The sequence below is a fragment of the Pogona vitticeps genome, chromosome 4 (genome assembly GCF_051106095.1).
Source record: "Pogona vitticeps strain Pit_001003342236 chromosome 4, PviZW2.1, whole genome shotgun sequence".
In the NCBI taxonomy this organism is placed as follows: domain Eukaryota; kingdom Metazoa; phylum Chordata; class Lepidosauria; order Squamata; family Agamidae; genus Pogona; species Pogona vitticeps.
In genome coordinates, this window is record NC_135786.1 from 217,728,348 (window position 1) to 217,743,215 (window position 14,868).

A 14,868-nucleotide genomic window follows, 5' to 3' on the forward strand; every position below is an offset into this window, starting at 1 on the left:
ATGCAGCATGTTGCAACAGTCAATATGAAAAGAGTTTACAACATGGATTACTGATCCCAAACTGTGTTGAAACAAGATTTCATATAATGAGATAATCTTAAAGGATAACATTTTCCCCCCCTCAGTGTGACAAGATCATCTTTTCCTAGCAGGCATAATTAATTTATTACTGTATGGGCTTGCTAAAATTGGTTGTAGGTGATGGTGTTGGTTGTATGATATATGGAAAGTTTCTGTAAGTACTTCTCATTTCTTTCTTTTCCCCCTCAGGGGAGCTGGAGGTGTTCCAGCGGGATGGGGAACGCAAGATTCAGAGCCGGCAGCAACTTCCAGTAGGAACAACATGGGGACCATTTGCTGGGAAAATGGATTTGAATAACAACACAACGGTATGTTAACTGCATTCATGGTATTGTTTTCTGTTCCTTCAAGAGTAACATTTTATTATGAATGGATGGAGGGGGAAACTGTGAAGAATATCCCACTACCCATTGATCTCTCTGTCTAGGTATAGAAATATTTACATTCAGCAAATATTTCTTTTCTGCTTTCTATATTGCACAACAACTCCATTGCTTAAAAGAAAATTCTTATTCTCCAACTGTGACATTGACATTGCTTGTTAATCATTCCAGTAGATTTGGTTCCATTTTTGACCTGTGATATGCATTCTAGCTGACTTTCTATTAAAGTGATTTTCATCAGTTCTCTGGTCTTGTGAAGACATTAGCCTGTCTTGACTTTCCCTTCCAGCATCCTTTTAAACAAGTACCCTTGTTTCGGAGAAGCTGGTTGTTTGATTGTGTTGGACTGTAGCTGGCAGTATTCCACTTACAAATAATTTAAATCTGTTAGCACTGTATTGATTATTAGCAATCCAGTAATAGTAACATCTTACAATATGTTCCCTGGTTGCCCCTGAGGATTACGTAACTTGAAAGAGTTCAGTTATTTATGATATCTAGATCCAATATACTGTCTAGATAGCTCAGTGGTTTAGGTATGAAAACTACATTTTTTTTCATGTTCTTACTGCTGATATGCTCCATGACCACTATCTCCAATACAACTTGATCTACCAGGCTACCTACATGACTTAAATTTCAGGACAATTCACAATGACTCAGCTAAAGATAGGAAAAAGTCATGCTGGCTTTGGGATTCTGGGAGATACAGTCCAAAAAGGTAATTTTTTTCCTTCTCTGCAAAAAGGAAAGCAGTACAGATCACTGCATTTAAAAAGCACATAATCAATTAAAACAATATTGAAAGACATGGCTAGCAGAATTTTAAAATGGCTACATTGGATAGACATTGCTTTGCATTTCAGAGTGGCATTACTTTGCAGTAATGTCATTCTGTAACTGGGGCACCATAGCCAAAGAGGCCCTCCTTCTTGTTCACTTCTTTCTCAATTCTGATGCAAAAGCACATGAAGGAAGTCCTTAGCAAGTGATCTTAAAGTGCAAGCTGGTTGATACGAGACTAGGTGCTTCTACAGCCCACCCAAATTCAAACCAAGAATAAGAAATACTTAGCTCGTGTACTATTTAGCCTATTGATGATGCTGGAACTAAGGTATTCAGGTAGGATTTCAGTAGACAGAAAATGCTAATCTCTTTCACAAGCTGATCTAAAAGGTGGAGGCCACATGCTGCCACTGCTGGTTTCTTCTGTGTCTTGGTGTGTACAAGATAAAAGGCTTAATAGTGAATGTGTCTTCTTTTTCTTAATAATGCATATCACTTTATGTCCCCATTTCTCCAAAGCATGAATTAATATTATGGCAAATCATATCAATAGGAAGTAAAGAAATAGCTATACAACAAATTTACAATAATGTTTTATTTTCAATCACATGAAGAATATTTCTAATGCTAATATCAGGCCAGCAGAAGTACAAATCTTAACTTTTTCTATACTGAAGATTTGTATTTAGGGCAGGAAGAAAATATTAGGTGTTTCTACAGCCAATGTAAATTCAGACCACGGATAAGAAATATCCAGCTTGTGTACCTGCTGCCCATTGATGAAGCTGGAAGAAATACGTCTAGTGGATCATTTTTCTCCCACCCACCTCATCAACCCCAGCATCAGTCTATCCTGCAAAGTGAATTGGTGCCACTGCAGAAGCTACAAGATGGCTGGAAATGACCATGGGAGTGTGTCCAATACTGGATCTCTCTGTCTCAAATCAAAATGTTCTTAAATAATGTGGGGAGTAAATTGAGGTCCCTCCTATGACTCCTGGGATATACTCCTGGAGCCCTAAACTGTAGTCTTAATGTCATGCATTTCTTTGCAATCAGTACTTGATGCCTTGTGAAATGATTCCTTTTTCTGTATAGCCCACCCCAGTCTTTGTATTTTGAGAGAGTTTACATAGTAAACTGTGGGTCAGTAAGGATTTCTTGTTTGCAGGTGGAAAGAATGTAATCCCACCATTGAGATTACATATAAGGTCAGATGTTTCCGTTGCCAACTAAAACAGTGTGTGTTTAACCAGCCATTTTTCTCATTATCAGCACTGTCAGTTATCCTTCATTATTCGCTTTTTATTCAGTTTTATTGTGTTTATTTTTATACTTGTATCATTTTTATCTATTGATTTCATTTTGTTTTTATTGTGAAATGTTTTGAGATGTTTTGAATTTTAAAAATGATATTAAAACATTCTCAAATATTCAGTCAATCAGATTATCTCACAAACAGAGAAAATATTGAATGATGCAATCCAACTATAGCTACTCGCTTCAAAGCCTCATTGATTTTGTGTTCCACTAAATTTACTCTCAGTTAACTGTGCACAGGATTCTAGTCTTTAGCTCAAATGTAATTAAATGTATTATTGAATAAATTTCTCAATAAATTTAATGAGACCTTAAAGGTGCTTCATTTTGATTATACTGTATTATGATCAGGTTATTTATAATAGATTGCACAAATGGGACCTCTGTATTTAAGATGTGGCTGGTTGCATAACATGGTATTTACCAATGTTGACATTCAGGTTCTCAGTTCTACAGTACAGTTTTCAAACGAAGAAAATAATATATTTATAGCCTTGATTCTTCAGTGAGCCATTGGTGTTGATTTCTGATTTGGTATCTCTCAAAGTTTTGCTATTATGAATAACTAACTTTGATACCGAGTTAAAAGACAACAATCTGGCATTTTATTTCTTGTAGATAACCCCTTTATTCAGTCTCAAATAAAGCCTATACGGTGAACACCTTTTTAAAAATGGTTCATATTCCAATTGATATTAAAATTCTGTGGTTAAAGTTATAGTACTCAGCTCAAGGGAGCCAGCAGACTAATTAATTCAGTGCAGTAATTAATTGAGTCACTGTGCCAGATGTCAAACACTTTTTAGATCTTTCAAGTTCCTATCTTGAATTATGTTAACAATATACATCTCAAAACATTGAGAGATTGGCTGCATTGAATAAACTGATTGAAGTGTCATTTGTCACTGCAACAACAGCAAGAGACCTTTGGTCAAATTCAGCTAGCATGGATGAAGAATTGTGAAGGCAGTTAGCCAAAGGACTGGACTCCATTAACCTAAGCAGAATATGCGAACATGAGGTCGCTGGGTGGAAGCTCTAGCAGATGAACTAAGAAGGAGATGTGCCAAATGTTTCTGATTCATAAATTAGTCAAGAGTCACACTTACATAATAACAGTGGGAGAATGTTAGTGTCAAATACTTTGCATCATTGCTTCATTGATTGCCAGCCATGAAAACCTTTAAAAACTTTTACTCTGTGTAGCTTATTTTGCTACTCCAAATTGAAGAGTTGTTGTTTGCAGACATTCCCTAAAACTTTATATTTTTTTTAGCCTTTGTTTTTAATTTTCCCCATTGGGAAATTTCTTAACATTTTAATCTAATAATAATGAAGCAGAATAGGGTCCTCTAAAGATGTTGTTGCTGTTGATTGGGAAGAGCGCATGATTATTCTGATTTCTCTGTGATTAAAACAGCATCTAAGCCAAGGTGATGTAATGATGGGATATTAGAATAGAATAACAGCTCTTACCGTGAGAAAGTGTTGTTGTTTTTTCTAAAATGTAACTGAACTCTGCTTCCTTGCAGTTTTCACCTACTGATTCTCCAGTTTTGCCCTTTGGAGTGACTGTGCTTCATTTTCTGTGTGACAGTCCTTGAGATATTTATAGACCACTATCATGCCTCTCTTTAGTCTTCTCTGTTCTAGGATTAATAGATCCACTCTTTCAATTATTCCTCATAGGATATGATTTCTAAACTTTTTACTACCATCGTTCCCTGATGGGTGTGAAATTTTGTCATTGTACTTCTTAAAAGTTAGTGTCCAGAATTGCAGTAGTTTAGATGTGGCCTGACCAGCACAAAAGTAGTGAAACTATTGATTTTTGTGACATGGGCACTTAAGTTTCTCTTAATGCAACCTATCATTTAAAGCTTTTGTTCAGTGATTAGCTAGGATACTTAGATTCATTTTACTCTTGAGCTAGGATCCAGCTAACAGTGATCTCATATAGTCCATATGTTGCCATCCTGTTGATGAAGGTATGAGAGAGTTTACTGAATGTTTTACTGAAATTAACAATTTTCCCCCAGCATTTCTGAGATATACAAAATTATCAAAAAAGGCTACTAAAAAGGGCATAAGTTGCTTGTGACATGGTTTGTTCTTGATGCATCTAAGGTGACATCTAGCAATCAAAACATTCCTGTATAGATGTTTACAAATCAATTTCCCTATGCTCTGCTGTAGAATTTTGCCAGGTTTTGTTCTGATGAGTATTACCCTATAGTTTCCCAGATCTCTCTTCCTCCCATCTTTGACAGTGAGGACTTTCCCATCTTGAATCTGCCATAACTCTTGGAGCCCTGTTACAGCCTATCAAATTGTCATTGTCTCTCATAAGGACTAGTATATCGTCCATATTGCTTTGTATCCTCTGTCTGGAGAAATTAGTGCCAACACACCTAATTTAATGATATAGAAGAAATGTACTGCCTAATTTAGGCATTTCCATTTGAATCTTTTTTTAAAAAAATAAAAAGGTATGTAAAGCATGTGTGAAAAATCAAGATCCCTTTTCAGGAACTGCCTGAAAGTGTGCGTGGCTCTAATTATGGTGGTGGGGTTGATCTGCATGTGTGAACTCCACCATGGTGTCCTACCCTGTGGAAGCAAGGCAGACCTTTGCATGATCAGTGTAAAGGTGTGGAGGTACTTGTGAATATACTTATCAAGCTACCAATCACATAAGTGCAGCAAATGAGTCTGTAGATCTTCACATTACAGTCGTGCCCACTTTACGATTGCCCCGCATTACGATTTACAACACCTTCTAGAACTGACACCAAAGAAAGATGTTCTTCTCATTCTAGGGGACTGGAATGCTAAAGTAGGGAGCCAAGAGATAAAAGGAACAACAGGGAAGTTTGGCCTTGGAGTTCAGAACGAAGCAGGACAAAGGCTAATAGAGTTTTGTCAAGAGAATAAGCTGGTCATCACAAACACTCTTTTCCAACAACACAAGAGGCGACTCTATACATGGAAATCACCAGATGGGCAATATCGAAATCAGATTGATTATATTCTCTGCAGCCAAAGATGGAGAAGCTCTATACAGTCAGCAAAAACAAGACCTGGAGCTGACTGCGGTTCTGATCATCAGCTTCTCATAGCAAAATTCAAGCTTAGACTGAAGAGATTAGGAAAAACCACTGGGCCACTCAGGTATAATCTAAACCAAATCCCTTATGAATACACAGTGGAAGTAAAGAACAGATTTAAGGAACTAGATTTGGTGGACAGAGTGCCTGAAGAACTTTGGATAGAGGCTCGTAACATTGTCCAGGAGGCAGCAACGAAAACCATCCCAAAGAAAAGGAAATGCAAGAAAGCAAAGTGGCTGTCCAACGAGGCCTTAGAAATAGCAGAGAGGAGAAGGGAAGCAAAATGCAAGGGAGATAGGGAAAGTTACAGAAACTTGAATTCAGACTTCCAAAGAATAGCAAGGAGAGACAAGAGGGCCTTCTTAAATGAACAATGCAAAGAAATAGAGGAAGATAACAGAAAAGGAAAGACCAGAGATCTGTTCAGGAAAATTGGACATATTAGAGGAACATTTTGCGCAAAGATGAACATGATAAAAGACAAAAATGGGAGGGACCTAACAGAAGCAGAAGACGTCAAGAAGAGGTGGCAAGAATACACAGAGGAATTATATCAGAAAGATTTGGATATCCTGGACAACCCAGACAATGTAGTTGCTGACCTTGAGCCAGACATCCTGGAGAGCGAAGTCAAGTGGGCCTTAGAAAGCCTGGCTAACAACAAGGCCAGTGGAGGTGATGGCATTCCAGTTGAACTATTTAAAATCTTGAAAGATGATGCTGTTAAGGTGCTACATTCAATATGCCAGCAAGTTTGGAAAACTCAACAGTGGCCAGAGGATTGGAAAAGATCAGTCTACATCCCAATCCCAAAGAAAGGCAGTGCCAAAGAATGCTCCAACTACCGTACAATTGCACTCATTTCGCACGCTAGCAAGGTTATGCTCAAAATCCTCCAAGGTAGGCTTCAGCAGTATGTGGACCGAGAACTCCCAGAAGTACAAGCTGGATTCCGAAGAGGCAGAGGAACTCGAGACCAAATTGCTAACTTGCGCTGGATTATGGAGAAAGCCAGAGAGTTCCAGAAAAATATCTACTTCTGCTTCATTGACTATACGAAAGCCTTTGACTGTGTGGACCACAGCAAACTATGGCAAGTTCTTAAAGAAATGGGAGTGCCTGACCACTTTATCTGTCTCCTGAGAAACCTATATGTGGGACAGGAAGCAACAGTTAGAACTGGTCATGGAACAACGGAGTGGTTCAAAATTGGGAAAGGAGTACGGCAAGGCTGTATATTGTCCCCCAGCTTATTTAACTTATATGCAGAATACATCATGCGGAAGGCTGGACTGGAAGAAACCCAAGCCGGAATTAAGATTGCCGGAAGAAATATCAACAACCTCCGATATGCAGATGATACCACTCTGATGGCAGAAAGTGAGGAGGAATTAAAGAACCTTGTAATGAGAGTGAAAGAGGAGAGTGCAAAAAACGGTCTGAAACTCAACATCAAAAAAAACTAAGATCATGGCCACTGGTCCCATCACCTCCTGGGAAATAGAAGGGGAAGATATGGAGGCAGTGTCAAATTTTATCTTCCTGGGCTCCATGATTACTTCAGATGGAGACAGCAGCCCTGAAATTAAAAGGCGCCTTCTTCTTGGGAGGAAAGCGATGACAAATCTTGACAGCATCTTGAAAAGCAGAGACATCACCTTGCCAACAAAAGTCCGAATAGTCAAAGCTATGGTTTTTCCTGTCGTGATGTATGGAAGTGAGAGCTGGACCATAAAGAAAGCAGACCACCGAAGAATTGATGCCTTTGAATTGTGGTGCTGGAGGAGGCTCTTGAGAATCCCCTGGACTGCAAGGAGAACAAACCTATCAGTTCTAAAGGAAATCAACCCTGAATGCTCACTTGAAGGACAGATCCTGAAGCTGAGGCTCCAGTACTTTGGCCATCTCATGAGAAGAAAAGAGTCCTTGGAAAAAACCTTGATGTTAGGAAGGTGTGATGGCAAGAGGAGAAGGGGACGACCAAGGATGAGATGGCTGGACAGTGTCTGCGAAGCAACCAACATGAACCTGACACAACTCCGGGAGGCAGTAGAAGACAGGAGGGCCTGGCGTGCTCTGGTCCATGGGGTCACGAAGAGTCGGACACGACTAAACGACTAAACACACACACACACGACGAAACCGCATTACAATGATCTTTTTGCGATCGCAATTGCGATTGCAAAACGATGGTCTGAATAGGGATTTTTCACTTTGCGATGATCGGTTCCTGCTTCGGGAACCGATTCTTCGCAAAACGATGATTTTCGGACCGCTGATGGGCGGTTTCAAAATGGCCACCGGGTAAATAAAATGGCTCCCCGCTGTTTTCTGGGATGGATTCCTCGCTGCATAGGAACTGAAAATGGCCGCCCTATGGAGGGTCTTCACTGGACAGTGAGTTTCCAGCCCATTGGAACACATTGAAGGGGTTTCAATGCGTTTCAGTGGGCTTTTTATTTTGCATTACGTTTTCGTTCTACAGTGATTTCGCTGGAACGAATTAACGTCGTAATGCGAGGCACCACTGTATACACTTGAAGGTTTGCTTTATTTTTGGTTGGATTGGGGATGGGGCTTGAGTGTATCTCCACCACCCATTTACCCCTTTCGTCTTTCAGGCATAACACTGGAGTAGGGCTAAGCAGTAATTATTATGATTGGTCCTTTTTCTAACCATACAGTTCTAACCAAAATGTTTCCCCTGTATAGTTCTCCTATCCTTAATGGGTTAGAGGAAGTGGCCCATGAAAGTTTATGCCATAATAAATATGTAAATCTCTAAGATTCCACAGGACTATCTCTTGTCATTTCTATGAAAGACTTACAGGGTTACTGTTCTAGTATCTGTATGGTGTTAACTGGATCATGTTAATCATTGCTTTCTTCTTCGACTTTAAGGAAATGAAAGAGGAAAAAAAACCTGAAAAGATCTCCACTTGAAACTTACAGTATTAAAGGGAGGAAAGGCAAGGAATGTAAAGCACAGGATGAAAGTAAAACAGTGGTCCATGCCATTACTTCATTAATCAAGTGGAGGCAGTCTGAAAAATGTTTTCCTTTGGCTGCAGCCATCTATTTTTTGGTGTTAATCTATGCCCTGTGGCAGGGTTTTGTGAAACAAAACAATGAGTAGTTGTATCATACCCCCTCCCTTCATTGTTGTTGCCCCTGTCAGAAGAAAGAGAGGATGATTCAGGTCTGTATCAGCCTGATAAGGAAAAGAGGATTCAAAATGGTTGGGATGAGAATCTGTGGGAGTAAAAGTGTGCTGTTTTAGACCAGGCAACCAGTGGGATATAGCAGCAGCCTTTTAATGGGATCCTGAAGGTTCACTGCCAAAGCTCTTGCTACTTCTGGGAGATTTCCTAATGAAATAGTTTGATTAGAAACTGTCGTGTGACTGTCTCAAGGGCCGGAGTTCAAAACGCAGTTAAGTTATTCACTTGCTAATCTGTGGCTAGGTCAGTTCAGGGCAGGAAACTCCTATCTATACAGGCCCAGCCACTTGTGAAATTTTTGTAGTTAAAATGTTAGAGTTTAGCAGTCACTTTTTGCCAGAGAGAGAGACCCATAGAAACGACTAGAAAACTACACAGGCTCATTGTTTCTAATAGTTTTAATATTTTTTGAACTTCTTTGTTTCTTCTTTCTTTCCTCCCCTGGCCCTGAGTTTTTCAGTGAACACTCTGTTGGAAAATCCTGAAGGAGTTTTCTAAAAGGGGTGTGTGTGTGTGTGTGTGTGTGTGTGTGAGAGAGAGAGAGAGAGAGAGAGAGAGAGAGAGAGAATAAAGATATTCCTCAGCACAGATTTTTTAATATGTTTGTAAAATATACTTTTAGCCTCTAGAGTCACTAAAATATTCATTTCTAAGGTGGAAGGTACAGAAGACCATGGCACAGTGGTTAAATTGCTGTGCTGCAGCTAAAACTCTGCTCATGACCCAGGTTCAATCGTAGGTGGCTGGCTCAAGGTTCAGTCAGCCTTCCATCCTCTGAGGTTGGTAAACTGAGTACACAATTTGCAGGTGGGGGGAATGTAGCCTGCATAATTAAATTAATAACTGTCCAGAGAGTGCTTTAAGCACTATGGGGCGGTATATAAGCAGCATGCTTTGTTTATCTTTTTCCAGACCATACATGCCACAGAATCTTCTCCCACAAGCCTGGACTATGTGCTATGATATGGATTGGCATCCTTGTAATTTCCTACTAGTCATCCATAATGAACAGCAGCATTACATGTGTTGACTTGAGTCCTTCATTTTCTTTTGAGAGCTGTATTTGCACTGGAGATCAGGAAGAATCAAAACTGAAGCTAGCAGTGGGTGGGCACTTCTCTTTTCTCAGTCTTGCTCTGTTCCCTTTCTTTCCCCTATTCTCTGTCCTTCTCCCTTTCCTCCCTGCTCAGAAAGCTGCAAAGAGAGCATTAGATTGATCTTGCCAGAACTCTAACAATTTTTGGTAGAGGAATTCCACCCCCCCTTCTTCCTTTCATAATCTCATTACTTTTGGCTTCTTCTTTTCCTCTCTTTTTTCCACACGTTGTGCATCCCTTTTCTCTCTCCAGAGCAGAGATGTTGGCAAGTCTTTGGGTCCAAGTCAGAGTTTTTGGTACCAAGTCCCAGGTCTGAGTCCAAGTCTTTGATACCAAGTCCTGAGTCCCAAGCCCCATGTCTGAGTCCCTATTAAAAATAAGCTTTTTTCCACCCCAGCAAAAAGGGATGGGCAGATGGGTTTTGAGTTGCGAGTCGAGTTTAAGTCATTAAAAAAACCCCAACAACACCAAGTTGAAGTCAACAGTCTGACTCAACAGCAAATCCTACAATCTGAGTCCCCATCTCTGCTCTATAGGATCTATACAAATAAATAGTGCCCCCCTGCCCAGAATTAAGTGACCCCAGCCTCACTGAGTCCTGTGTTTTAGAAAGTATCTTCTACTGGAATGGGTAATTCCCCTGCTGCTGCCAAACTTGAAAGAGAGCTGACCTGATATTTCTAAAAGGTTATTTCTTTACTGAATTTAGGAAAGAATTATTTACTGGATTTAGGAAAGCAGCACACTTTAATTCTTAATTGAGAGCACAGCCATAGCAATAACATTTGCTCAGATAACAGGGGCACACATAAATACAGTTCGACATGGCAGAAGTGTCTGGAAGTGAAGATGGACTGTTTTGGGAGTTCCTACATAGCTGTAAGGTGTGTATGAATACTCCATATGCAAATAAAACAATCCCAGACCATCTTAGATTCCTGAAAAAGTCCTCTGAGTAAGATAATGTCACTATGACTTTAACCTGCTTACATCTCCATCTCCATCAACGCTGATGGGCAGATACTGGTCATGACTGTCTGTATAGAAGCATGGACAATTTGAGTTCATTAAGACTACAGTTATATAACTGCATGTATAGGGGATTAAGTCTCATAAAACTCATAGGGCTTCTCAACAAAAATAATTAGAAGGAATTGCATTCTGTGCTTATTCAAAGGTGAGTGAATTCAGATTTCTGTAAATGTATACTGAACAACTTACCATATGCACATGGGCCACAGAACTTTAGTTTACAGCATTTATATTTGGCATTTACTCTCAGATAAAGGTCTCTTACTTATCTGTAGAACTTACGCTGTTTACAAAATAAGAGAGTTTTTAATTTCATACACATTCAATACCTTGTTTCATGCAAGCTTTTAATAATTTGATGCTGACTAAAAGTACCTCCATTAAGCGGAATTTATGCTAATACCATACTAATTAAGCAGTAGTTATTACCAATCATTATCATTAAGCTAAATCAGTTTCCAGGGAGACATCTCAATAAAACAGCTGTCCTATTTCATCATGTTACATTTCTGTGCTTGAGTATGTCACATTTCTGTACTTCAAATAACATTTTACGTTTATGTAGCAATTTTTAATCTGACCAGCTTCATTGCTCTACAGTCACCACTCTTAAACTGAGGAGAAGGCATCTGCAAAACGGATTTGTTTTGAAGATGCTGGAGCCTGCACTGTAAACTTCCAAATGTTTAAATGTGTCATGAAAGAGACTTGCAACAACTTACATTGAGCATGGTATCCACAGTACCAAAATAACAAATATATTCCTCTTTTTAAAGACCTGCTTGCTAGATGTACAAGTATTGCAGTAAACAAAGCAAAGGCAAAAAAAAACCTATCTAAGATTGCCCCAGCAATTTACTGAATATGTGCTAATTGCAGTGTGTTTTTCAAAGGTAATCCATCCAACATAGGCAAATTTTCTCATATTTGCATGGTTTCAGTGCTGCTAAATACCTTTTTTTCTCTCCATGCTTCTTCTTCTTAATGTTGTTTTTTCTTTTTCTTTTTGCTATTCTGGACTACATTTCATGACACTGTTGTTTAATCTGAATCATGCTACCTAAATAAGTTTTTTTTTTAACTTAGCTTACTTTTTGCTTATAACTCTTTGAATCCGGGAGAACTGGATTTATGGGGGGGGGGACCTTTTCCATGCTCTTTTTCTGAGAACAAATGCTATCTGAACTAACATTAAGAGATCATTGTATGATGTCATTCACCAAACAGTATGGCTTGCCACCACCAGTAGGACTAAGCACCAATATGGGCAAATGAAACCTAGAACTATAAATATGAAAATGTAAGGAAAATGCTGTGCAGCACAGAACAGCATTGATTCAGTATGAATGTTTGAAAACAGTAAGTGTTGAAAATGAGGTCTATTGTATGTAGATGCAAATAATATTTATGTCCTGTTTCTGGTCATTACTCTTTCACACACAAATGCACAAACTGTCTACTTCACCCAGAAACCTTGTGTCTTTGTTTCTTTCAAAGGTTAACTTGGAAGACTTTGATTTTGTTTCCAAAGAAACAAAATAAGTCTTGCAAAACACAATTGTTTTTGTACAGTTGCATTCTTCCTTGAAAGTTCTCCCTACCCTTTTATTAATAAAAGTAAAACAAGGTTTTCATTAGAAAGGTTAGTGCTGTAAATTTTAAAATTAAATTAAAATTAAAAAGTAAAATTATTACTTTAATTATTGTACTTCATCTTGTTGTTGTTGGGTTTTTGTTTTTAAGTTGACATTTGATTAATTTTCTGTATTGTTGTTTATAATGTTGTGGAATTTGTAAACCGCCCATATTCGCTTTAGTAGCCAGATGGGCAGTATAAAAATCAATAAAGGTTGTGGTAGATGCTTTTGTATGACTGTTATGTTGGAAAGGATGTTTGAAATTCAGGAAGAATGTTGATTGCTAATGTTTCAGCTTGGATTCTCCTACTGTTGGTTACTTTCTAATCACTGTTCTCTGTTTTCTCCAATATGAGACTATGTTTCCCTGTGAGTCTCTATACAGTTCACCATTGAAAGCATTACTCTATGTAATAGAGTCTTATCTTATTGGTAGATGTGGCAGGGCTTACTCAGTACTGGCACTACATTTATAAAGCACTGTTTTTGTTGTTGTTTTTGTAAGTCTGACCAAGTCTTATATCAGGAGATGAGGCTGAGGAGCTTGACGCCGAGGGAGGCCTGGAAGGAAAAAACACGAAATCGGGCCTTCTCAGCGGTAGCTCCTCGCCTCTGGAACAATCTCCCTCCGGAGATTCGCGCGGCCCCTACGCTGGGTATCTTTAAAAATCAATTTAAAACATGGATGTTTATTCAGGCCTTCCCTCCAGTCAATACTTGCTCTTTTTTCTTTATTTATTTTTCTTTATTTATTTTTTACTTTATTTTCCTGTCTTGTAAATTGTTATGGAAGTTATTTATGTAATAATTTTTGTGTTATTTTATTTGCTGTTTTATATTGTATTGGAAGCCTCCCAGAGTGGTCACAAGACCAGATAGGCGGGATATTAAACAAACAAACAAACAAACAAACAAACAAACAAACAAACAAACAAATAAATAAATAAATAAATAAATAAATAAAATTGTTGCCTTCATGGAAATATGAAAGATGTTTCCTTTTTAACAAAATGTTTGATATGTAATGTTGCACCACTTTTTAAGTGGTAGAAGTGTATTATATTATTTTACTGTTAATGCTTATCGTTTTTGTGAACCATTTTTGGGATTGTGTCTTCAATTGGTGACATAGAAACATTTTTTTTTAAATCAAGATATTTCCCCTTTGCAGGGTCAACCCATATTTACTGGTTGGAGGGTTGGGTCTAAAACTTCTTTGCTAATAACTATTCATAGAATTGTAGCCAAAGATATGCAGAGAGATATAATATATGCAGGATAGCAATGATCCTTGCATATTGTTAGACCATGCTGTGCTAGTGGATCAGAAGTGGCACATTTGTGACTCCTACCTTCATGTGTCCGTGATGTTAGACCACTTGAATTTCACATAAACATTACAATTGTATGGTTGGACTAAACAACCGCATAGAAGCATTCCTTATGAGTTGTCCTAGAAATGACCCTCAAATGATCTGCTTATGTTTCCCATTCATTGTTCAGAAATTACTTCCTCACAGAAAACAGAGCCTGTGGAATTTTATTTAAGCCATTCTCAGTTTTCCCTTTGATGCTGGGACAATTAAAAGTAAGCAATTGTTTTAAAATACAAATTAACCCTCTCCCATTTAAAATACAGTATGACAGGTGTTTGCCTTTTGTCTTTTTCCTAAGTCCTTTCCCTGCACTCTTTTCTTTTCCTTTTGGCATTACCTCTTCTGGGAAGCATTGTCCTGATTTATAAGCATCATTGTCCCTAGCGTCTGAGTCTCAAATCTGAGTGGTAGGAGCAGTTGGATTGCATTTTCAGGATGCCAAATGTGTGCTCTTTGATCTGGTGGTACAGCTTGCCTTAGGGAATAAGTTCAATCTTGATTCCTTTAGTCAATCATCCACTATCAGGTACCTGAGCCATGATTAAGAGTCTGAAAAAAGAAAGGAACACATCGTGGGTGCATGTTGGATACTGAAACATTTTTAGGAGTCTGCTGGTATTACAGAAAACCTTCTTACTCATGCTGTGGCAACAGTTTCTGTTATAAGAAATGTCTTGAATGTATCAACAGCAATAAAGGAAGATATATTTTACACATATATGCATTCACATGCAGTGAGTGCAAATGAATTCACACCCACTGATTAGTCTTGTAACCTTAGTATGCGTATGAATATCTCTGCCTCTTAGTAAATCCTTTCTAGAA

The 14,868-nt window shown here is 38.4% G+C and overlaps 1 protein-coding gene across 3 annotated transcripts in view; it reads left to right on the forward strand.

Annotated features, from left to right (window-relative positions):
• Positions 1–14,868, forward strand: part of ZFPM2 (zinc finger protein, FOG family member 2) — a 422,787-nt gene that overhangs the window by 184,048 nt on the left and 223,871 nt on the right. For all 3 annotated transcript variants that reach the window (XM_072999255.2, XM_072999253.2, XM_072999254.2), the window contains one exon: positions 271–389. In XM_072999255.2, the coding sequence (XP_072855356.2) occupies positions 271–389 (119 nt within the window). The remainder of the gene's footprint in view (positions 1–270; positions 390–14,868) is intronic.